Source organism: Choloepus didactylus, chromosome 16 (genome assembly GCF_015220235.1).
Source record: "Choloepus didactylus isolate mChoDid1 chromosome 16, mChoDid1.pri, whole genome shotgun sequence".
Taxonomy (NCBI): domain Eukaryota; kingdom Metazoa; phylum Chordata; class Mammalia; order Pilosa; family Megalonychidae; genus Choloepus; species Choloepus didactylus.
The window spans coordinates 1,480,047-1,506,521 of NC_051322.1; the positions used below are offsets into that span (position 1 = coordinate 1,480,047).

General features: G+C 39.0%; 1 protein-coding gene across 7 annotated transcripts in view; it reads right to left on the reverse strand.

The window, feature by feature from the left end:
• Positions 1–26,475, reverse strand: part of ATP9B (ATPase phospholipid transporting 9B (putative)) — a 415,099-nt gene that overhangs the window by 380,809 nt on the left and 7,815 nt on the right. For all 7 annotated transcript variants that reach the window (XM_037805661.1, XM_037805663.1, XM_037805662.1 and 4 more), the window contains exon 2: positions 3,865–4,038. In XM_037805661.1, coding sequence (XP_037661589.1) covers positions 3,865–4,038 — 174 coding nt within the window. The remainder of the gene's footprint in view (positions 1–3,864; positions 4,039–26,475) is intronic.

The following is a 26,475-nucleotide window of genomic DNA, read 5'->3' on the forward strand; positions in this document are numbered from 1 at the left end:
CGTGGGACATGACTCCCGGGGATGAGCCTGGACCTAACAACATAGGATTAAGAAAGCCTTCTGGACCAAAACAGGTAAGAGAAATGAAACAAAACAAAGTTTCAGTGGCTGAGAGATTTCAAATGGAGTCGAGAAATCATTCTGGATGTTATTCTTATGCATTATATAGATATTCCTTTTTAGTTTTTAGTGTATTAGAATACCTAGAAGGAAATACCTGAAACTGCTTAACTGCAATCCAGTATCCTCTACTCTTGAAAACAAGTGTATAACTATATAGCTTACATGGTGTAACCAAGTGATTATGAAAACCCTATGGCTCATATTCCTTTTGTACAGTGTATGGTTAGATGAGTAGAAAAATGGGTACAAAAAGTAAATAAATAATAGGGGGAAAGGAAGGTTATGAGATGTTGGGTATCCTTTTCTATTTTTATTTTTTGGAGTAATGAAAATGTTCAAAAATTGATTGTGGTGATGAATGCACAACTGTAAGATAATACTGTGAACAACTGATTGTACACTTAGGATGACTGTATGGCACGGGAATATATTGCAATAAAATTGCATTTAAAAAAAATAAGCAGTGTTTCTATACACTAGCAATGAACAATCTGCAGAGGAAATCAAGAAAAAAAATCCATTTAAAATAGCAACTAAAAAATCAAATAGCTAGGAATAAATTTAACCAAGGAAGTCAAGTACTTATAGGCCAAAACCCACAATATCAGTAGTAGAAATCAAAAACAACCTTAATAAATGGAAGGATATTCCATGTTCATGGACTGGAAGACTAAATATTGTTAAGATGTCAGTTCTACCCAAAGCAACCTACAAATTCAATGCAATCCCAACAAAATTTCAACAGCCTTCTGTAGAAATGGAAAAGCCAGTTATCAAACTCATATGGAAGGGGCCCAAAATAGTCCAACCATCCTGAAAAAGAACAAAGTATGAGGACTCACACATCCCAATTACATAACTCATTACAAAGCTACAGTAATCAAAACAGCAAGCTAATGGCACAGGACAGACACACAGACCAATGGAATTGAACTGAGAATTCAGAAATAAACCCTCACATCTAGGACCAACTCATTTTTGAAAAGGGTGCCAAGTACCCTCAATGGGGAAAGAATAGTCTCTTTAACAAACGGTGCTGGGAAAACTGGATATCCATGTGCAAATCAATGAAGATAGACCCCTACCTCACACCATATACAAAAATTAACTCAAAATGGATCAAAACCATAAATATAAGCACCAGAACTATAAAAAAATGTCCTAGAAGAAAACATGGGGAAGCATCTTCAGGATCTTTATTTAGGCAATGTTTTCTTTGGCTTTATACGAAAAGCATGAGTAACAAAAGATAAAGTACATAAATCTGATTTCATCATATTTTTTAAATTTGTGCATGAAAGCACTTTATCATGAAAGTAAAAAGACAACCTTTCAAATGGGAGAAAGTATGTGGAAACCATATATCTGGTAAGAGACTGAAACCCAGCACATATAAAGAAATCTTACAACTCAACTACCATAGTAAAAACAGCCCAATTATAAAATGGGCAAAAGATATGAAAAGACATTTTTCCGAAGAAGAAATATAAATGGCTAAAAAACACATGAAAAAAATGTTCGTCTTCACTATCAGGGAAATGCAAATCAAAACCACAATGAGATATCATCTCACACTGATAAGAGGGGCTGCCACTAAAGAAACAGGAAACTACAAATGCTATTAGAGGATGTAGAGAAATTGGAACTCTTTTGCATTGCGAGTGGGAATGTATAATGGTACAGCCACTCTGGAAGTCAGTTTGGTGGTTCCTCAGAAAACTAGATACAGAATGATCCTGCAATCTGGCAATTCCACTTCTCAGTATATACCCAGAAAATCTGAAAGCAGTGACACGAACAGACACTTGTACACCGATGTTCTTAGCAGCACTGTTCACAATTGCCAAGAGATGGAAACAATCCAAGTGTCCTTCAACAGAAGAGTGGATAAACAAAATGTGGTATTTACATACAATGGAATACTATGCAGCAATAAGAAGGAATGAGGTCCTGAAACTTATGACAACATGGACGAACCCTGAAGAAATAATGCTGAGTGAAGTAAGCCAGACACAAAAGGAGAGATATTGCATGTTACCACTAATGTGAACTCCATGAACAATGTAAAATCAATGTCTCATAATATAGAATATAGGGGACCTAGCGATAGAAGCCAATGGAGGGGGAATAACTTAATATGTACAGACATGTTAATTAGGGTTAACTTAAAGGTAAGGGAATGGACATCGGTAACGAAAGTTCATTAATGGGATTATAAATATCAGCGCTGCACTGAAGGTGAACATGACTGAAAGTGGTTGTTTAAAGGCATGTGACCCACAAAGTAGCACAACAAACCTAAGTAAGTGTTAGCATGATACACTTCTAAGGTATGACACTGGCACAAAGAGTTAATAGAGCAGTATATGGGAGAAACTACCCACTGCATAGTATATAACTATATTTAATAGGAGTACCTTATCAGTACCACACTAATACTAGGCATAAATAATTAGTGGCTGATAAGAGCTTTGGGGTGTTTTGTGTTATGATAATTATTTAATATTGAGAGTGATGACAATTACACAACTAAGTGAAGATAATGTGAGACAATGATTGTTGATCTTGGACAGAATACATACTACATGAAATTAGGAACCCTCTACTCAGTAAGTCAAGCCCTCAATCTTGAGGCTTGCTCTCATGAAACTTATGGCTGTAAAGGGAAAGCTAAGCCTCCCTATAATTATGCCTAAGAGGCACCTCCATAGAACCTCTTTTGTTGCTCAGATGTGGTCTTTCTCTCTCTAAGCCCAACTCAGCAAATAGTCATTAATATACCCTCTACGTGGGACATGACTCCCAGGGGAATGAATGTCCCTGGTAATATGGGACATGACTCCAGGAATGAGCCTGGCCATGGCACTGAGGGATTGAGAGTGCCTTCTTGACCAAAAAGGGGAAGAGAAAGGTAATAAAATAAAGTTACGGTGGCTAACAGATTTCAAATAGAGAGGCTATTATGGAGGTTACTCTTATGTAAGTTTCACCTAGATATTCCAAATGGCCACAGTATACCAAGCCCTAATCAAGGGCAGTCCCAAATACCTAGGTCCCTATCTGAGACTCTATAAAAGTTTGAATCACTAATTTATCTCTCAGAAACTTAAATCCACCACAGTGTTCCTATGCCAGACGAGTCCTAAAACCCAGAGGCAACAGCCTCTTGAAGAACCTTAATCAAATGCAGCCCACTTTCCCATAATGTTGACACCCCTTTTCAATATGAACAAGTTTGGGTGTTCATATTGAACATCCCAGCGACCAAGAAAGTGATTAAATGAGAGGAAGGGGTATTAACAGACAGGATAGGATGTAACAAAGGATTAGGAGCACTGAATCTTTACATAAATATTTTTTTTCAGTTTCTAGGGTATTAGAATAGCTAGAAGGAAATACAGTAACTGAAATGGTGGAACTATAACCCATAACATTCTTTGAAATTTGCTCTATTGCTACTTGTTAAATTGCACATTTAAAATTATCACTTTTCTGTATATATATTTCACAATAAGGAAATAACTGAAATTGTGGACCTGTAACCCATAACATTCTTTGACCTTTGCCCTCTAACTACTTGTTAAATTGTACTTTGAAAGTTATCAGTTTTATGTATATATGTTACATTTCACAATAAAAAATGTTTAAAAAAAAAAAAATCCATGTTGGAAGTCTAGCTTATAAAGAGCTTAAGCATCCAGCCTCAGCGCATAAGGAAGGGAGGGAGCAACAATCACAAACCTGGTACAGAGGAATTTCCATCCACCACAAACAAACCACTCTACTCCTCTTTGTCTGCGAGTTATCCTAGCTCGTGGTAATGTGTGGTAATCACTTTCATCATTTTCAAAACCTTCTTCAGACATCATCAGAGGCATCTCATCCAAATGGGCAGACTCATCTTCTAGCAGATACCTAGTGAGTGATGACAACAGAGTTACTGAGACACACAAGCATCTAGTATTATGATGTAACTGTTTCATTCAGGGCAATGTCTGTCCCATTCCACAAATCACACATTTCTTTCTTCCCCAAACTAAGTTCAAACTAAGCTGTCTTCAGCTGAAGCACACCACTGTAACTGAGCATAGTAATGCTACTTTGCTTTGCAAAAAAAAAAATAAATTAAAAAGGTGAGCAGACAAGTAAAACGCTTCCCAAGGAAGCCCACATCCGGTAAAGAGGCCTAGGCTGCCCCGTGTTATAAACGTGGTCATCAGCGCGCCCCTGGCAGGTCTGTTGCCAACATCCACTTAACATACTCAGTACAGTATTTAAAAAAATCAATTACCAGAAACATTACTAGGACTATTAACAATTAAAAATATATACCTCCAAGTAATATTTAAACACTATGTCAGAGATTGATGGGAGGTAAAATTTGACCAGCTTTACAATCATCAAAGTTTTAGAAGCTAATTCTGACAACATGTAGTCGTCTTCACACTGAAAGATATGAAAATTGTCCCTTGGTAAGTCATTAAAGATGATGAATATTTGGAACCATGCAATGTCTCTTTATGCTCTCTTTGTTGTGCCTTTGCTCAAACTCTCTCCTCAATAAAATAATCTCCTCAACAACTAGCATACCTTTTAGAGCACAAAAATCCTCTTCTGATTCCAAAAACAGGCAGCCTACCATCAACATTGTCTATTTTATCTTTCCTTTCCTCAATCATGGGCATAATTTACCTTTAAAAAATAAAAACTTACCTTTTTGAGAACCAAAAATTGTCACACACTATTATGAAGACACAACAAATGCTATCTTATTTAATTTTACATCATGCCTTTGTGGTAGGTATTACCTTGGTTTAAAAAATAAGAAAGCAGACTTCCGGTTCCTTTGACATAACAATCACCTAAACTGAAATCTCTCCTCAAAGCCTCTAAACAACATTCAGAAAGCAAACAAAACCAAGCAAAACCCATAACTACAACATAACAAAGAGACAGACAATACTACAATCTTTAATTCACAGGTAAGAAGGGAAACAAACAGAGCCAGATCCAGAGGATGGCCAGGCAGAGCTGAGAGGGAAGAGAAGGGCTGAAGGCCCCTGAGTGGAAGAACAAGGATCAAAATGACACCCAAAAAGACTCTAACTGGAGGGAAAGCGGTTTAAGATTCTAGTGCTGATTACCAGAGTATCTAAAGGAAGATACACAGAAAGACCAAGGTGGCATTGCTTTTGAGGAGTGGAAGAGAAATGCATCCCTTCAACGTTTAGGCAGTAAAGGAAAGGAGGAGGTAAGCAGTAGAAATTAAGAATTCTTCAGAAATAAAGCATGTGGAAACAGAGGACTGAAGCAAATAACAGGTAATTATAGTCCACTCTGCTAAAGTGCAATATAGAAGCAGATAAATATTGTGGAAGACTCTCTTCTTATTAAAAAGCAGAAAATAACAAGTGTTGGAGAGGATGTGGAAAAATAGGAACACTCTTTCATTGCTGGTGGGAATATAAAAATGGTGCAGCTGTTGTGGAAGACAGTTTGGTAGTTCCTCAGGAAGTCAAGTTTAGGACTACCATGGGACCCAACTAACCCACTTCTAGGTATAGATCCAAAAGAAGTGAAGGCAGGGACTCAAACTGGCATACTCGGGTTCATAGCGGCATTATTCACAATTGCCAAAAGATGGAAGCAACCCAAGTGTCCGTCAACTGATGAATGGATAAACCAAATGTGGAATAAACATATAATGGAATATTATTTGTCCATAAAAAGGAATGAGGGTCAGATGTATGCTACAACATGGAAGAACCCTGAAGACATGTCGAGTGAAATAAGCCAGACATAAAAGGACAAATACTGTATGGTCTCACTTATATGATATAAGCAAAATATGCAAATCCATAAAGTCAGAAAATAGAACACTGCTTATCAGCGCCGGAGTGGGGGTGGAGGTGGGGCGGTGAATGGGGAGTTAATGTTTAACTGTCATAAAGAAAAAAAAATACACAAAAACATAACAAAAAAAATGTTTAATTGGTATGGAATTTCTATTTGTGGCTATGAAAAAGTTTTGGAAATAGATGATGGTAATGATTGAGGCACAACATCATGCATGTAATTAGCACCAATGAATTGTATATTTGAAAAGGGATACAGGGGAGAACCTAAGATGGCAGCTAGGTGAGACAGGGCAAAAAAACACCTCTGTGAAAAATACTAGATAAAAACCAGAAAGTGACCCAGAACACCAGTTCCAGAGTAGCACCAGCCAGACAAGGTCTGCTAAATCTACAGGGACTGTGTATTTGGTGAAACCAGGAGTCTGCATTCTGAAACGAGTGAATGAGTCAGCTGAAAGTCCCTCGGCCACGCTGCAGTATGGGGAAACGATGGGCTGGCGTTTGGAAACAGACTAGTTCTTTAAAAAAAAAAAAAGCCCGGGAGCAGCTGCAGATACGACAGGGAGAGCCGTGCATTAAAGCACGGTGGGAGTGGGATGGGCTAACGCCTCGGTGTCTGGCGTGGAGGATACCCCTTCCCACACCTGCTGCTGATTGTCTCGGGGCCAGGGGAGCAAAGGGGAGCCAAAAGGAGAAAGAAACCGCGCCCCTTGCAGCCATCTCCCCAGCAGGCTGGGGACACTCCTGCCCAGGGCCGGACCCACAGGCCAGAGCCTCGCCAAGAAACCCAGTGTGAGAGGGAGTCTTTCCCACAGCACCACACACACACCACAATATCAGCCGTGGAGAGTGGCCTCTAATGCACCTACGGCTGACTGTCCCGGAGCAGGGAGGGCGGAGCTGTGCGAAAAGGGGGAAGTTAATGTCAAGGATGATCCTGGATGGGATCTGAGGATGGAGGAGAGGAGCCTCAAAGGGACACAGTTGGGACATAAGAAAAAAAAAAAGGAAATACGGAATCTAAACTTTGTATCAATGTTGAATTTCTTGAACTTCTTAGCTGCGCTTAATGAGATTGCATAAAAGAATGTTCTTGTCCATGGGAAAGGTATATGTGAATTATATTGTTTGTTCAAAGACATGTGCAGCTTGTTCTCATATGTTCAGAGGACAGAGCAATAGATGATGAATGACAGACAGAGAAGGAGGGAGGGAGGGAGGGAGAGAGGGAGAGAAAGAAATGGTGTGACAGGATGCTAAAGGTGGTGGATCAGGTTATCTGAAGAGGGGGGTCGGGGTATGCTGGAATTCTATGTATGGGATTTGTACTGTTTTTGCAACTGCTCCTGTAAGTCTGAATTTATTTCAAAATAAAATTTATTAAATAAAACAAATAGAATAAAATAAAAAAGTAATTTGATGGGAGATACTAGGGGAGTAAGTAAATATCCTGCTCCTCAAAAAAAAAAAAAAGGGGATACAAAGGGAAATTTTAGGAATCGTGTAACACCAAGGATGAACTCTAATTCAGAGAGTGAGCTAAAGTAAACAGCATAATTACAATATTGTTTCATCAATTGTAACAAAAGCACCACACTAACACAAAACGTTAATAATTTGGAAACCTGCGTGAGAGAGGGGTTTGTAGGAACTCTGTTCTTTGATTTTTCTGTAAACCTACAATGGCCCTAATTTAAAAAAAAGAGAGAGAGAGAGATGTGGTGGGGGAAAGAGAGAATATCTACATTGAATCTCCATGGACTCGATCAGATAAAGAACTAGAAATCTGTCATCTTGTCCTCTGCCTGGAATACTCAAAGAGAAGCAATACGTTATAATCTGAATACTGAGGGAGCACTCAGAAGCAAAATAAACATGCACGCCTAACAAAGGAATTAATTTATAAAGGTAGGCAAATACAAATAACTATGGGCTCTTTACACCATGTGCAACGGAACAATATCAACTCGTGTTATTTGTATCCTTATTCATTCTTCCAGTTTGTAGGGCTCTGGTTAATGCAGCTTTTGGCTTCCAAAATAGGCACTTTAAGCCCAATTCAGATACAGCAACTGTCAAAGTCAAGGCTTCTCTTTGCAGGTGTTGGGCTCTGATGGGGGGGTGAGAGTGGATCAAGACTGACAGAGCCTAGAGTTGAGACTTGAGGAAAGAAGCATGAGGCCTGCTCCCTGGCATCTACCCTCAGGATCAAAATGGGTGAATGTGAGAAGGTGGAGAAGGGCTCACTCCACAAATTTTTTCAGTGGTGGAAACAGTACTGTGGTTGAAGAACTATCCCTGCCATTGGGAGACGCAGAAGTATTTAGTCAAGCATTGCTCCACTTGCAACTCACCTTGAAATAGCTCAGCAGAAAGAGAGAGAGAGAGAGAGACAGCAAATATGCTAGAATGCTAACAGCTGTTGAAGCTATGCAAAGGACTCTACTCTTTCAACATTTCTGTATGTTTGAAATTTCTTATAATTCACAGCTGGGAAAAATGAATTCAAGGGGGAAAAAATTAAAGACCAAAACAGATATCACCAATCTGTTGTCTCTTTCACTGCAGCATCTCCATCCTTTTTTCCTGAACTTTTCCGTCAGGACTGTGGTCATTTGGACACTTATCTTCATCATCATTACTAATTTCTTCCTGTGGATCTCGTGACTCTCACAGTCCAACACTGTGAAAGTGAAGGTCTTAAAAAGGAAGAAGAACAAAGAGTGCTACTCCAGATAATCACCATTAGGAAGTAGACCAACAACACTAGAAGGGTTTTCAATCTGCTTTGGACATAAAGTAGTAAGCTTTAGAGAAGCAGGGCAAGATGGCAGACTGGTGAGCTGTATGTTTCAGTTACTCCTCCAGGAAATTAGTTAGAAAGCCAGGAACTGCGTGGACTGGACACCACAGAGCAATCTGACTTTGGGCATACTTCATACAACACTCATGAAAACGTGGAACTGCTGAGATCAGCGAAATCTGTAAGTTTTTGTGGCCAGGGGACCCGCGCCCCTCCCTGCCAGGCTCAGTCCCCTGGGAGGAGGGGCTGTCAGCTCCGGGAAGGAGAAGGGAGAACTGCAGTGGCAGCCCTTATCGGAAACTCATTCTACTGATCCAAACTCCAACCATAGATAGACTGAGACCAGACACCAGAGAATCTGAGAGCAGCCAGCCCAGCAGAGAGGAGACAGGCATAGAACAAAACAGCACGAAAAACTCCAAAATAAAAGCGGAGGATTTTTGGAGTTCTGGTGAACATAGAAAGGGGAAGGGCAGAGCTCAGGCCCTCAGGCTCACATGCAAATCCCGAAGAAAAGCTGATCTCTCTGCCCTGTGGACCTTTCCTTAATGGCCCTAATTGCTTTGTCTCTTAGCATTTCAATAACCCATTAGATCTGTGAGGAGGGCCCTTTTTTATTTTTTTTTTAATCCTTTTTTCTTTTTCTAAAACAATTACTCTAAGAAGCCCAATACAGAAAGCTTCAAAGACTTGCAATTTGGGCAGGTCAAGACAAGAGCAGAACTAAGAGAGCTCTGAGACAAAAGGCAATAATCCAGTGGCTGAGAAATTTCAGTAAACACAACTTCCCAAAAAAAGGGGGGTGTCCGCTCACAGCCATCATCCTGGTGGACAGGAAACACTCCTGCCCATCGCCAGCCCCATAGCCCAGAGCTGCCCCACACAACCCAGTGTGACAGAAGTGCTTCAAATAACAGGCACACTCCACAAAACTGGGTGTGGACATTAGCCTTCTCTGAAACCTCAGCTGATTGTCCCAGAGTTGGGAAGGTGGAGCAGTGTGAATTAACAAAGCCCCATTCAGCCATCATTTCAGCAGACTGGGAGCCTCCCTACACAGCCCAGCAGCCCAGAACCGCCCTGGGGGGACGGCACTCACCTGTGACATAGCACAGTCATCCCTCAAGAGGACCAGGGGGTGCACGACCTGGAAGAGGGACCCACCTGCAAGTCTCAGGAGCCATACGCCAATACCAAGGACTTGTGGGTCAGTGGCAGAGACAAACTGTGGCAGGACTGAACTGAAGGATTAGACTATTGCAGCAGCTTTAAAACTCCAGGATCACCAGGGAGATTTGATTGTTAGAGCCACCCCCACTCCCTGACTGCCCAGTAACACACCCCATATACAGGGTGGGCAACACCAACTACACATGCAAGCTTGGTACACCAATTGGACCCCACAAGACTCACTCCCCCACTCACCACAAAGGCAAAGCAGGGGAGAACTGGCTTGTGGAGAACAGGTGGCTCGTGGACGCCACCTGCTGGTTAGTTAGAGAAAGTGTACTTCACGAAGCTGTAGATCTGATAAATTAGAGATAAGGACTTCAACTGGTCTACACATCCTAAAAGAACCCTATCAAGTAGGGCAAATGCCAAGAGGCCAAAAACAACAGAAAATTATAAAGCATATGAAAAAACCAGACGATATGGATAACCCAAGCCCAAGCACCCAAATCAAAAGATCAGAAGAGACACAGCACCTAGAGCAGCTACTCAAAGAACTAAAGATGAACAACGAGACCATAGCACAGAAAACAAAGGATATGAAGAAGACCCTACAAGAGCATAAAGAAGACATTGCAAAACTAAATAAAAAAATAGATGATCTTATGGTAATTAAAGAAACTGTTGACCAAATTAAAAAGATTCTGGACACTCATAGTACAAGACTAGAGGAAGTTGAACAACAAATCAGTGACCTGGAAGATGACACAATGGAAAATGAAAGCATAAAAGAAAGAATGGGGAAAAAAACTGAAAAAATCGAAACAGACCTCAGGGATATGATAGATAATATAAAACGTCCTAATATAAGACTCATTGGTGTTCCAGAAGGGGAAGAAAAGGGTAAAGGTCTAGGAAGAGTATTCAAAGAAATGGTTGGGGAAAACTTCCCAAATCTTCTAAACAACATAAATAGACAAATCATAAATGCTCAGTGAACTCCAAATAGAATAAATCCAAATAAACCCACTCAGAGACATATTCTGATCACACTGTCAAACACGGAAGAGAAGGAGAAAGTTCTAAAAGCAGCAAGAGAAAAGCAATTCACCACATACAAAGGAAACAGCATAAGACTAAGTAGTGACTACTCAGCAGCCACCGTGGAGGCGAGAAGGCAGTGGCATGATATATTTAAAATTCTGAGTGAGAAAAATTTCCAACCAAGAATACTTTATCCAGCAAAGCTCTCCTTCAAATTTGAGGGAGAGCTTAAATTTTTCACAGACAAACAAATCCTGAGAGAATTTGCTAACAAGAGACCTGCCCTACTGGAGATATTGAAGGGAGCCCTACAAACAGAGAAACAAAGAAAGGACAGAGAGACTTGGAGAAAGGTTCAGTCCTAAAGAGATTTGGTATGGGTACAATAAAGGATATTAATAGAGAGAGGGGAAAAATATATATGACAAACATAAACCAAAGGATAAGATGGCTGATTCAAGAAATGCCTTTACGGTTATAACGTTGAATGTAAATGGATTAAACCCCCCAATTAAAAGATATAGATTCGCAGAATGGATCAAAAAAAATGAACCATCAATATGTTGCATACAAGAGACTCATCTTAGACACAGGGACACAAAGAAACTGAAAGCAAAAGGATGGAAAAAAATATTTCATGCAAGCTATAGCCAAAAGAAAGCAGGTGTAGCAATATTAATCTCAGATAAAATAGACTTTAAATGCAGGGATGTTTTGAGAGACAAAGAAGGCCACTACATACTAATAAAAGGGGTAATTCAACAAGAAGAAATAACAATCGTAAATGTCTATGCACCCAATCAAGGTGCCACAAAATACATGAGAGAAACACTGGCAAAACTAAAGGAAGCAATTGATGTTTCCACAATAATTGTGGGAGACTTCAACACATCACTCTCTCCTATAGATAGATCAACCAGACAGAAGACCAATAAGGAAATTGAAAACCTAAACAATCTGATAAATGAATTAGATTTAACAGACATATACAGAACATTACATCCCAAATCACCAGGATACACATACTTTTCTAGTGCTCACGGAACTTTCTCCAGAATAGATCATATGCTGGGACATAAAACAAGCCTCAATAAATTTAAAAAGATTGAAATTATTCAAAGCACATTCTCTGATCACAATGGAATATAATTAGAAGTCAATAAGCATCAGAGACTTAGAAAATTCACAAATACCTGGAGGTTAAACAAAACACTCCTAAACAATCAGTGGGTTAAAGAAGAAATAGCAAGAGAAATTGCTAAATATATAGAGACGAATGAAAATGAGAACACAACATACCAAAACCTATGGGATGCAGCAAAAGCAGTGCTGAGGGGGAAATTTATAGCACTAAATGCATATATTAAAAAGGAAAAAAGAGCCAAAATCAAAGAACTAATGGATCAACTGAAGAAGCGAGAAAATGAACAGCAAAACAATCCTAAACCAAGTACAAGAAAAGAAATAACAAGGATTAAAGCAGAAAGAAATGACATAGAGAACAAAAAAACAATAGAGAGGATAAATATCACCAAAAGTTGGTTCTTCGAGAAGATCAACAAGATTGACAAGCCCCTAGCTAGACTGACAAAATCAAAAAGAGAGAAGACCCATATAAACAAAATAATGAATGAAAAAGGTGACATAACTGCAGATCCTGAAGAAATTTAAAAAATTATAAGAGGATACTATGAACAACTGTATGGCAACAAACTGGATAATGTAGAGGAAATGGACAATTTCCTGGAAACATATGAACAACCTAGACTGACCAGAGAAGAAACAGAAGACCTCAATCAACCCATCACAAGCAAAGAGATCCAATCAGTCATCAAAAATCTTCCCACAAATAAATGCCCAGGGCCAGATGGCTTCACAGGGGAATTCTACCAAACTTTCCAGAAAGAACTGACACCAATCTTACTCAAACTCTTTCAAAACATTGAAGAAAATGGAACACTACCTAACTCATTTTATGAAGCTAACATCAATCTAATACCAAAACCAGGCAAAGATGCTACACAAAAGGAAAACTACCGGCCAATCTCCCTAATGAATACAGATGCAAAAATCCTCAACAAAATACTTGCAAATCGAATTCAAAGACACATTAAAAAAATCATACACCATGACCAAGTGGGGTTCATTCCCAGGCATGCAAGGATGGTTCAACATAACAAAATCAATCAATGTATTATAACACATTAAAAATTCAAAAGGGAAAAATCAAATGATCATCTCAATAGATGCTGAAAAAGCATTTGACAAAATCCAACATCCATTTTTGATAAAAACACTTCAAAAGGTAGGAATTGAAGGAAACTTCCTCAATATGATAAAGAGCATATATGAAAAACCCACAGCCAGCATAGTACTCAATGGTGAGAGACTGAAAGCCTTCCCTCTAAGATCAGGAACAAGACAAGGATGCCCGCTGTCACAACTGTTATTCAACATTGTGCTGGAAGTGCTAGCCAGGGCAATCCAGCAAGACAAAGAAATAAAAGGCATCCAAATTGGAAAAGAAGAAGTAAAACTGTCATTGTTTGCAGATGATATATCTTATATCTGGAAAACCCTGAGAAATCGACGATACAGCTACGAGAGCTAATAAACAAATTTAGCAAAGTAGCGGGATAAAAGATTAATGCACATAAGTCAGTAATGTTTCTATATGCTAGAAATGAACAAACTGAAGAGACACTCAAGAAAAAGATACCATTTTCAATAGCAACCAAAAAAATCAAGTACCTAGGAATAAACTTAACCAAAGATGTAAAAGACCTCTACAAAGAAAACTACATAACTCTACTAAAAGAAATAGAAGGGGACCTTAAAAGATGGAAAAATATTCCATGTTCATGGATAGGAAGGCTAAATGTCATTAAGATGTCAATTCTACCCAAACTCATCTACAGATTCAATGCAATCCCAATCAAAATTCCAACAACCTACTTTGCAGACTTGGAAAAGCTAGTTATCAAATTTATTTGGAAAGGGAAGATGCCTCGAATTGCTAAGGACACTCTAAAAAAGAAAAACGAAGTGGGAGGACTTACACTCCCTGACTTTGAAGCTTATTATAAAGCCACAGTTGTCAAAACAGCATGGTACTGGCACAAAGATAGACATATAGATCAATGGAATCGAATTGAGAATTCAGAGATAGACCCTCAGATCTATGGCCGACTGATCTTTGATAAGGCCCCCAAAGTCACTGAACTGAGTCATAATGGTCTATTCAACAAATGGGCCTGGTAGAGTTGGATATCCATATCCAAAAGAATGAAAGAAGACCACTACCTCACACCCTACACAAAAATTAACTCAAAATGGACCAAAGATCTCAATATAAAAGAAAGTACCATAAAACTCCTAGAAGATAATGTAGGAAAACATCTTCAAGACCTTGTATTAGGCGGCCACTTCCTAGACTTTACACCCAAAGCACAAGCAACAAAAGAGAAAATAGATAAATGGGAACTCCTCAAGCTTAGAAGTTTCTGCACCTCAAAGGAATTTCTCAAAAAGGTAAAGAGGCAGCCAACTCAATGGGAAAAAATTTTTCGAAACCATGTATCTGACAAAAGACTGATATCTTGCATATATAAAGAAATCCTACAACTCAATGACAATAGTATAGACAGCCCGATTGTAAAATGGGCAAAAGATATAAAAAGAGAGTTCTCTGAAGAGGAAATACAAATGGCCAAGAAACACATGAAAAAATGTTCAGCTTCACTAGCTATTAGAGAGATGCAAATTAAGACCACAATGAGATACCATCTCACACCGATTAGAATGGCTGCCATTAAACGAACAGGAAACTACAAATGCTGGAGGGGATGTGGAGAAATTGGAACTCTTATTCATTGTTGGTGGGACTGTATAATGGTTCAGCCACTCTGGAAGTCAGTCTGGCAGTTCCTTAGAAAACTAGAAATAGAGTTACCATTCGATCCAGCGATTGCACTTCTCGGTATATACCCGGAAGATCGGAAAGCAGTGACACGAACAGATATCTGCACGCCAATGTTCATAGCAGCATTATTCACAATTGCCAAGAGATGGAAACAACCCAAATGTCCTTCAACAGATGAGTAGATAAAGAAAATGTGGTATATACACACGATGGAATACTACACGGCAGTAAGAAGGAACGATCTCGTGAAACATACGACAACATGGATGAACCTTGAAGACATAATGCTGAGCGAAATAAGCCAGGCACAGAAAGAGAAATATTATATGCTACCACTAATGTGAACTTTGAAAAATGTAAAACAAATGGTTTATAATGTAGAATGTAGGGGAACTAGCAATAGAGAGCAATTAAGGAAGGGGGAACAGTAATCCAAGAAGAACAGATATGCTATTTAACGTTCTGGGGATGCCCAGGAATTACTATGGTCTGTTAATCTCTGATGGATATAGTAGGAACAAGTTCACAGAAATGTTGCTATATTATGTAACTTTCTTGGGGTAAAGTAGGAACAGGTTAGAAGTAAAGCAGTTATCTTAGGTTAGTTGTCTTTTTCTTACTCCCTTGTTATGGTCTCTTTGAAATGTTCTTTTATTGTATGTTTTTCTTTTTTGTTTTTGTTTTTTAATTTTTTTTTCCATACAGTTGATTTAAAAAGGAAAAAAATATGTAGTGCCCCCTTGAGGAGCCTGTGGAGAATGCAGGGGTATTCGTCTACCCCACCTCGATGGTTGCTAACATGACCACAGACATAGGGAACTGGTGGTTTGATGGGTTGAGCCCTCTACAGTAGGTTTTACCCTTGGGAAGACTGTTGCTGCAAAGGAGAGGCTAGGCCTCCCTATAATTGTGCCTAAAAGCCTCCTCCCGAATGCCTCTTTGTTGCTCAGATGTGGCCCTCTCTCTCTAGCTAAGCCAACTTGAAAGGTGAAGTCACTGCCCTCCCCCCTGCGTGGGATCAGACACCCAGGGGAGTGAATCTCCCTGGCAACGTGGAATATGACTCCCGGGGAGGAATGTAGACCTGGCATCGTGGGATGGAGAACATTTTCTTGACCAAAAGGGGGATGTGAAAGGAAATGAAATAAGCTTCAGTAGCAGAGAGATTCCAAAAGGAGCCGAGAGGTCACTCTGGTGGGCACTCTTACGCACAATTTAAACAACCCTTTTTAGGTTCTAATGAATTGGGGTAGCTGGTGGTGGATACCTGAAACTATCAAACTACAACCCAGAACCCATGAATCTCGAAGACAATTGTATAAAAATGTAGCTTATGAGGGGTGACAATGGGATTGGGAAAGCCATAAGGACCACACTCCACTTTGTCTAGTTTATGGATGGATGAGTAGAAAAATAGGGGAAGGAAACAAACAAACAAACAGACAAACGTACCCAGTGTTCTTTTTTACTTCAATTGCTCTTTTTCACTTTAATTATTATTCTTGTTATTTTTGTGTGTGTGCTAATGAAGGTGTCAGGGATTGATTTAGGTGATGAATGTACAACTATGTAATGGTACTGTGAACAATCGAATGTACGATTTGTTTTGTATGACTGCATGGTATGTGAATATATCTCAATAAAATGAAGATTAAAAAAATAATAAATAAATAAATCTATAGAGACAGAATTAGATTAGTGGTTATGTAGGGCTAGGGAACAATAGCAGGATTGAAAGATGACTGCTAAGGGGTATGGGGTTTTTCTTCCTGGAGTAATGAAAATGTTCTAAAATTGATTATGGTGATGAATGCACAATACTGTCATTATACAAAAAGCCACAGAGTGTACACACTGGATGGATTGTTTGTTATGTGAATACATCTCAATAAAACTCCTTAAAAAATTTACAAAAAAAAAAAAGTAGTAAGCTTTAGACTATTAAATACATCTTCTACAGTACCTAAATTTGCAGTTAGCTATCTTTTTAGCAATCCTTCAAGAAATGGGGAGTGGGGGATGGAGAGGCCGGGGGGGGGGGCGGTGGAATGCCAGGCAACACTACGCCTCCTGGGATTCAGTGATCAGGTCAAAACTCAACGTTTCCAGAGCCTCTGTCTTCATGAGACCCTCCAAAGACAAGAAGAATGGGGGGGGGGGGGCGGGTATTCTAAAAGAAGGCCAATGCTAACCTGCCACCTAATACTTACCAGGTTACCAAGTCATTGCCCTGTTGATGGATAGTGAAGACATCTTTATTTCCCATTATTATATATTTCAATGAAAATGTCTTTGCATAGAACTTTTCCCATAGTTTTACATGAATTCTTTCAGAGAAATTTGCAAAAATAGAATTGTTACATAAAGTCATAAGCTCTAAAATACTTGATACATATGGCCAAACTACAGTTAAAGGCCACCAATACGAGCGCTATGAATAATGGGAAAAAAAAACAAGAACCAATTCCACCTTATCCTCATAAGCATTGGGGCTGAATACATATAACCATTAACTGTAACTGGGGAAAAAAGGCCTTTTGTTGTCACTGGCACTATTTACTACTGGTGTTACATAAGGTCCTATATTTATTTACAGACTTTGTTCTCCATAACCATTCTCTTCCTTGTATATAGAAAAATTAAATTTTTGCTGGGCACATGCCAGCCACATAGCCTTCTCAGGCACCCTCCCGGCATTGCACTTTGCTGTGGTTCCACAGTTAGGCAGCCTCACTGGTTGCAGTGGCTCCTGGTCTTACTGCCCTTCCTTCAAAAGGAGAGTCCCATACTGAAGGTACACTTCTTTATTGACCAGGAACTTAATATGCTTCTTTATGATTAGGAGAGTTACTGTTTTTGCAAGTGATCTGGTTACAAAGTAGCAAGGGTTTCCAGTGGTTTGTACTAATATTTTTCCCCATAAACCATATTATTTTTATTGTGCATTCTACCAAATATGGGTTTTTCTCAGGAATGCATATATTACATTATAACAGAAATGGCTATATTATTTATGGAAGAATTCATCTCTTCCATATCAACTGCAACCCCATGGAACCAAATTCTGCCACCACCTGAGTGAGCAAGGAATCAAAGTCGCCCCTAGAGCCACCAAAAAGAAATGCAGCCCATAGACAGCTTGATTTTAGCCTGGTGAGACCATACACTTCTGACCTACAGAATCGGAAAACAATAAATTCATCGTTTTGAGCTCCTAAGTTTGTGCTGATTTGTTACAGCAGCAATAGGAAGGGAATGAAATTACTTATCAATTGACATAGTTTTGTTTTCTTTGTCTCTTGAGTCATTTTTATCATATTGCTTCCCTCTACCTGCCTCTCATCTTTCTCCTCTTACAAGACATTAAGACAGAGTAGCAGAAGATACTGGTAGTGGCAAACTGCATGCTAGCTAACACGGGAAGAGGCGCCCACAGAAGAGAGGGCAGCGTCCGTGGGGCACTGCTCTGCAGCTCTTCCATGTACTCCATCCAGCTAGAGGCACTGGGGGAAAGGTCTCGGTCCTGGCAAAGGGTCACTGAATGAACACCTATTAAAGCTATGAGGTTACCCAAGAACTTGGCCTCTAGCGGTGAGCAGAAGAATAAACCCAAGATGATAACGAACTGGTAGTTAGCAGGCACTAAGTACTGAAAGATCTCTCCTCTTCACAGGACAATTAAATACAAAAATAAAAATCATGAGACCCCTGAAAATGACTAGTTATCTAGAGGACTCAAAGGAAGATCTTTTCTCTAAAAACGATTATAGGAATTTGAACAGTTAGAAAGCAGATAGCTATATTTGCATATTAAATATTTACTGAGCCCCAATTACGTGCCTAGCGCTGTGTCAGATGCTGAGAATTCAGTGATAAGTGTAATACAACACAGCCTAACTCATGGTGCTCAGAGTTAGTGATCAAAGAATGAGACCAATAAATTTAAAATTACAGCAATGATAACTGGTGGGACAGAATTACATAGCACCATGAGGGTGAATAAATATGGGAAACAACCTCCTCAGGAAGGACAAGGAATTCTTCCTGGAAGAAGCCTGAAAAGAATAGGAGTTAAACAAGCTCAATGCAGAGCCTCATTCCAGGCAGAGAAAGGGACTGTGCGGAAATGAAAATGCAGGAAGGGTAAATGTGAAGACATCGTGCAAGGACACAGAGGGAAGGTGCATGACCATGAAGGGCCTTTAAACCACACCAAAGACTTCGGTCTTTATCCTTGAGCTGTTTGAAGCAAACATCAGATGTACTCTGCACTCTGGCTGACTATGACGAGCCCGTGGAAAGGCATCCAGCAGAGGCAGAGGGGCCCACAAAGGGGCTCCTGGCAGAGTTCTGGGCCAAGACAGGGGCTGCTCAGACTATGGCAGGGGAAGGGATGGATTCAAGAGACAGTCAAAATACAGAACTGACAGAAACAGGTGATAAACTGCGGGAGGAGAGGAAGAAAAGAGGTAGGAGGATTTCTGGTTTGAGCATCAGGATGGAGGCTGTACCATTCACTCGAACAGGAAGTGCTGAAGAGGAGCAGGTAGCAGACAGGAGAGGTGAAAACTCACGGTTGGTCTGAGGTATCATGAGATATTAAGCAAGCAGCTAGAATCAATAGGGTTGGCACTCCAGGGACAGGTAAGAGCTGGAAATTTTAACACTGGAAGGGAATTCCTATTATTTTGCCTGACCAGTACTCCTTTCTTCAGGAAGCTGGCCCCTTACCATCACACCACTCCCAAGGAGTGGGGGGCTGTAATTCCACCGCGAGCTCAAACCCTGGCCATGGTATGTTGGTTCACGGATGGCACCCAACCCAACCAACCTCAGCCAGGGTCCTTCCACAAAAATGTTGGAACTGGAGTTGAGAAAAAGAAGATATCTCCCTCTAGGTAACTAAAACTATTAACTTCTATAGTAAGAGCTGCTGGAGGCAGATGCCATTATGCAGAGTGAGAAACCAGGAAAAAAAAACAAACAACAACAACAACAAAAAAAACAGTCTTCTGAAAGAGAAGGAAATAAACATACACACACAAGTAAAAATGTAAAGAAGTGTTTTGTATAAAGATGGAAGATTAAATATGTGACGTACTTTCAGTGCCACCCAATAACCCACTATTACACTCTTCTTTCCCTAAGGCTTGAAGCCACAAGAACAGAAAACAAAAGAGGAGAATACAAAATATAGGAAGCTGGAAAGCAGGTGCATGAATGGTGAATAACTGAGCAAATCCAGGAAAGTAGAATCCTAAACCACCAGGAGGAATCTTGAGAACCAGGCTGGCTCATACCTCAAGAACTGGCAGCAGGCAGCACCTCTGGAAGGGGGATGAAGGAATATTAAAATAAGGAAAACTGATTGAAAGCTAAACAATTAGATTCCTAGATTGCCTCTGCCTTCTCCCCAACCAGACAACTACCCCTCCTCTACCCCACAGAACAATGGAAGTTTATTCTCTGGGAAAGTTGGTAAAAAGAGAGAGTAGACTGACTCAGTGGAGAGCAAGACTACACTGAAAACAGGAGTAAGTGAACAAAACACACACTGAATGTGAGCACCTACCCCAACCTCTCAGCTCCTGGCTGGGCTAACTGATATTTAAATACTGAGAGATCCCTAATGATGAGGATGGGGGCGGGAGGGGGGGTGTGGAGAGATGGGGAAGAGGGGAGAAAGTAGGAGGGGGGCTGCCAGCAACAACAGGAGGAGAAAGAAAAAAACAGCATTCATTGTTTTTACACTAATTCATTGTAATTAAACTAAGCACTTCACATATATTCATTCATTCATTTCTAGTTTTAGACAAATAACAGGAAAATTTTATTTTAAAAAATAAAGAATTTCTGTAACATTGTCAGTGAAATTCTGCTCAGCAGCAGTCAAACCCGCTGGAAGATAGCTATCCCCCATCCTAACTCACATCTCCAGCAGGCCACTCTGATCCCTGTGCATTTGCATGCGCTCACCATGAGGCCCTTCCCCTCAGCCTCCCCCTAGCCTTTCCATCTGGTTATCCAAAGCCAAGTGCATACACGTAGGGCAATGGAGTTTCAACTAAAAGGACAGAATATCAACCATTCAACTGAACAGAGGTGTCAATCAGACAAAGTCCAGAACCAGGAGAGCTCCTGAGGGCTGTTCTGACTCAAAGGAGAAATCTGCCAGAAAGGCTGGGAGCGACAGGGTCGCTACTGAGGCCAGGCACTAGGCCAAACACTCTGGATCATCTAAGAACAAATAGAGCTTAAAGCAAATGAGGAAATGGGGAAATGTCTGCAGCATGTGACAGAAAAAGGATTAGTAATTCTTTATGACCTCTCTCGAGGTCCCTCCACATTATGTCTACCAACAACTCCAACTTCCACTGATACCATCAAAGAACACTTCAACAACATGCTGGTAACAACTGCAGATGATTTAGGTAAAATATTACATGATGATTGCTGATCTGTGAAGGAGCAGACCTTAAACAAAGATGATATTTGTTCCCTTAAAAGTCCCTTTTTTCTTCCTTCTCTGAGTAAGAACCCTTCTTTTTTAAAAAGCCAACTACAAAATGAATATTTATACAAAATGCAATTAAAATTCAAAACCTTTTAAATATATTAGAATATTATATATAAAATGAGATTTTTACTCTTTCTCATTAAGTTCTTTCACTGATTGTGTTCCATTTTAGTAGAAGTCACAATCTTATCAAGTTTAATGCCAGAAAAGCAGTACAATGAGTTCTGAAAGATAATGAATATAAGCAACATCATGTTTAGTAACCTCCACTTCAGAAATGGAGCCTTTGAACTGGCAAGCAATTTATTCCATTTCCAAAGTAATTTTCCTATTGTACTGAAAATTTTACTTCAGTATTTAAAAACAATAAGATGATGAATAATGGATTTTTTTCACAGACAGGATAAGCACAGAATCTTAAGTGTCTTTGTTGTCTGGTGTCATACACACTTAATTGGTTTGTCACTCAAGAAAAATCAACGTTTCCAGCAATTAAGTGTAATTCTAGAAACATATTTTTAAAAAGAGTAAAAACAATGTGAACAAAGACGACACAGCGGATGATAGCAAACCCAAGAGTACTACCATGCTAAGAAATGAAGACAGCTATCTGAAGCTACCAAAGGTTTAAAAAAAATTAGCAACTTTCAACAAAACCCTCAAGTACTGAAAGGCATATAATTTACATGTATCTTAGTAAAAGTAGGTCAGTACAATAACTAGCTTAAACTCATTTTACCTTAAGTGTCTAACACCCTTATTGTTTCCATTTTGATGAAAAACATTTCTTAAAAGTCAACTGATATTGTGCTCTCTTCGGCAGTACATATACTAAAAGTCCATTGATATTAAAGAGAGAAATACACCTAAAGTATGCCTAATGCTTAACTCTTCTTTAGGAAAAATAAACTTTTTCTTTTCCGCCTGCATGGTAATAAAATGGAAAAACAAAGCAATGAAACTAAGTGCTCTAAAAATATATATATATATTCCTTTCATCAAATGCAGCTACTAAGTTCAATTATGTCACGATGAGTCATTAATAAGTCACAAAACTGTATAAGCTAACCGTACAAACTACAGAGAAACTAAGGCTCTTTTCCTCCTACAGCAGCGAAGGAGAAAAACAGTGAAATAGTAAAAAATAGAAAAATAAAGAAACTGTGCATACAATGTATTGACCTTAGTAGCAAAAACAACCACCAAAGTACAAGGAACAAGCTGAGAAGTGCTTGCTTTCCCCCATGTGAACCATGTGTACTATAACCTTGGAGCTACTAATTTTTCCCCTAGAATGTTCTACAGAAGCCTAAACACCAATTTCTTGAAATAAAAAAATACAAAACACTATACATAAATTGAGAAAAATTTCCAAATTAGAGTTTATAGTACAGTATCCATTACTATATCAATGCAAATCCAGAAATCTAAAGATAAACAAGCAAGTCAGCTCAGGACACATAAGCCAGTTGCCTAAAATTGTGATGTTCCCTGCCAATGTACAAAAATTAAGTAAAACATTTTTATCCTGGTAGGTACCAAGTGTAAGAAAGGGTTAAGTTTAGCTTTCACATACAGGTAATGTGGAGTAGGGAAAATGGAAACTAGACAAGACTGGCTCAAATGGGCTCCCCGATTGAAGAGAAGGAGAGAGCCCCTGAGGTAAGCCCAGTGTTGGTGCTAGCTATAATCAAAGGCGAGAACTCTCAGCGGGAAATTTAAACTGGATGAGCTCTCTCTGATAGGCTGTACAATTCAAAATCTCAAAGGCAGGCTAGTAAGCTCTCTTGGATAGGCTGTAATCTCTGGAGTACCCAGCCAATAGGGAAACAGGGCAGGGACATGTGTATTAGGTATAGGATATAACTATCATCATGTTCTTTTTTTGGCAAGCCTGCCACATTTCCGGCTGTGCCTCCATTCTTGCAAGATCGTGAATAAATTCTTTTCTCCTCCACAACTGGGTGAGCATTTTGAAGGTATAATGCTAGTTTCTAACAAAAGTACGTCTTAAACTTGAGTAACTGTAAATCTCTTTTACAGGACATTCTCAAAGACTCCTAAAAGTATCTCTGATTCCAAGGAATCCTGAAACTGGGCAATCTGATAAATACTGTCTTAAGAATCATTCTGTACTTACACGTTACAAGATGGATGAACCTTGAAAACATTATGTTACGTGAAATAAGCCAGACACAAAAGGACAAATACTGTATAATTCCATTTATATGAAGTATCTAGAATAAGTAAATTCTTAGAGACAGAGAGAAGATTAGATGTTTCCAGGGGATAGGCACGTAAAGGAAATGGGGAGTTATTGTTTAAAGGGTACAGAGTTTCTGTTTTGGGTGACGAAGTTTTGATAATGGATGGTGGTGATGACAGCAAAACATCATAAATGTAACTAATGCCACTGAATGTTACACTTAAAAATAGTTATAGTAAATTTTATGTTATTTATGTTACCCCAATTAAAATTGTTTTTTAAAGAATCATTCTATACGAAAAAAAAAAAAGGCCTTTCAGTTGTGGACCACTACAGCAAAGAAAAAGTTTCATCTTTACAAAACCAGTAAAATTTAGATCATCATAATTTTACATTTCTTAAAGTTCAAAGGAAATTGTGTATAGGCACTCAGAATGAGAAGACTAACATTAAAAATATTTTTGCTGCCTGTACCAAGAAATACACGAATATTTTACAGATAATCAGACAACAGCCATCTGTTCCCAGCATGAATCTCTTTATACACTAAAGTTTATTCTAATATTGTAAAGGCTTCCAGGCAGGGCCAAAAGCCTCACTGCTAGGAAAAAAACAAAGCAAAGATAGTAACAAACAGAGATGAACAAAATAATGATGTTCAATTTAATTTGCCCTTCATTCAACTGCAAAGAAAATAATTTTAATGACACACATACTATTAAAAAGACAGAAATGAAAAGTATCAAATAAACAAATACCTTCATTTTATTCATATATTTACAACGTGACAGAGAAATCAATGCCTCCCATAAGTTTTTAGAAAATGATCTTACAGGTAATTGCATTCCTAGTGAACTATTACATATTATGTGTGGTACACATAATTTTGTTTACCCAATAACATATAAAAACAAGAACACCCTCATCCTTGATGATAAAACAATGTGATACTGAATTTCTTAACATTTATTAAACTATCCTAAATCACATCCAATTATTCCCTAGAATGTGCTTTCTTAAAACATAAACCCAATAATGAAAAATTTTACTCACATTGTACCAATTTACCAACATTATATTTTAAATATGTTGTGTCCTAAATTGGTATGATTATAAAAAAATAAAAATAATTTACTTTCAAGGGAAACCTAAGGGCCTTTAAAACACATTACTATAGTTCCTTATGCAAAATAAACACAAGTTGCATTTTTCATATGGTCAAGGAAAGAGGCTTTTGGAGCTCATGAAGCAAGGAAAAATCCATACCAAAGCTCTTCTTAAAACAACTAATTAGTTTTCAACTGCCAATGTAAAGAAAAATGCCTCAAAATAATAAAAAATTTTGTTGTTGACAACTATATGACAATATATTAACATATTAATATTTTACTTGTATTCTAATATACAGTACACAAAATAGAAATAATAGAAAATCATAACTTTATATAAATCTTTAATGTATTCATTTATCAGATTCAAAGTAAAAAACTAGTACTTTGTTACAGATTAAAAGCTAATCACCCCTTTCCTCCAGTTCCAGACCAAAATGGAGTAGATGTATTTCTCCTATCCCCCCAGTAAGTACAGTGAAAAAGCCAACATTACATAGAAAGCAGTAGACTGGCTAGGGACCTGGGGACCAAAGAAGAGCACAAAGTAAGTTCCCTGGGTTTTCTTTATGCCTCACACATCCCATATTGTGTGCCAGAAAAGTCAGCAACCAGAAAACCTAACAGGCACAGACAAAGACACAGAGTCACTATCTCTAGCCAAGGGATCAGGAAAGGGGAAGCCTAGCAGGACAGAAAACATTTAGAAAATAACTGCCCTCTCCCATCCACAAGTGATGGAAAAACCCAGCCCTTTGCCCACACTGGACGCAAAGGCTGAGCAGGAAGCCTAAACTTCCTTCCACACTCACCCAACTGCACCCTGGCCCCAGCCTCCACGGTCAGGATGGTGTCAGGGAAGGCTAGGTGGGGAGCATCCAGGCCACACCACAAGGTCGCTGTAGGGCACACAGGGGCCCTAGACTCCCCCTCCCCCAAAGGAGGAGGCCCAATGAGAAGCCGGAGCTTTAACCACCACTGGACAGTTAACAAGGCCCCCACAAGGGCAGCCACTAAGTAACAGAAAGGATAGACTGTAAAACATGATAGAGGAATCAAAATGGAATTCTGAAAAAAGTTCAAGTAACCCACAAGAAACAAAACAAAATAAAATGGCAGACTTCAGCCACTGAATGTAAACATTCTAAATACATCAATCAAAAGACAGAGATGGGCAGAATGGATTACATAAACAGGAAGCAACAATATGCAGACTACAAGAAACTCACTTCAAATACAACAATAAATGTTGGTTGAAAGTAAAAGGATGAAAATGTTATACCATGCAAACATCAATCAAAGGAAGCAGGAGTGGCTATATTAAAGTCAGATAAAGTAGACTTCAGAGCAAAATATATTATCAAAGACAGGTGGAAATTACAAAATGAACAAGTATCAATCCATCAAGAAAACATAGCAATCCCAAATGTGTATGCATCAAACAAAAGAACTGTGATTTACACAATGCAAAAACCGATAGGATTAAAAGGAGAAAGACAAATTCACAATTATAATTGGAACCATCAACAACCCTCTCTGAACAACTGATAGAACAACTAGACAATAATCCAACAAGGTCACAGAAGTCAACAGTAACCAACAGGATCTAATTAAGATTTTAGAATACTCCACCCAACAGCAGAATACACATTCTTTTCAACACTCCTGGGAATCAGTACCAAAATAGACCACATCCTTGCCCATAAAACAAACCATATCGAAT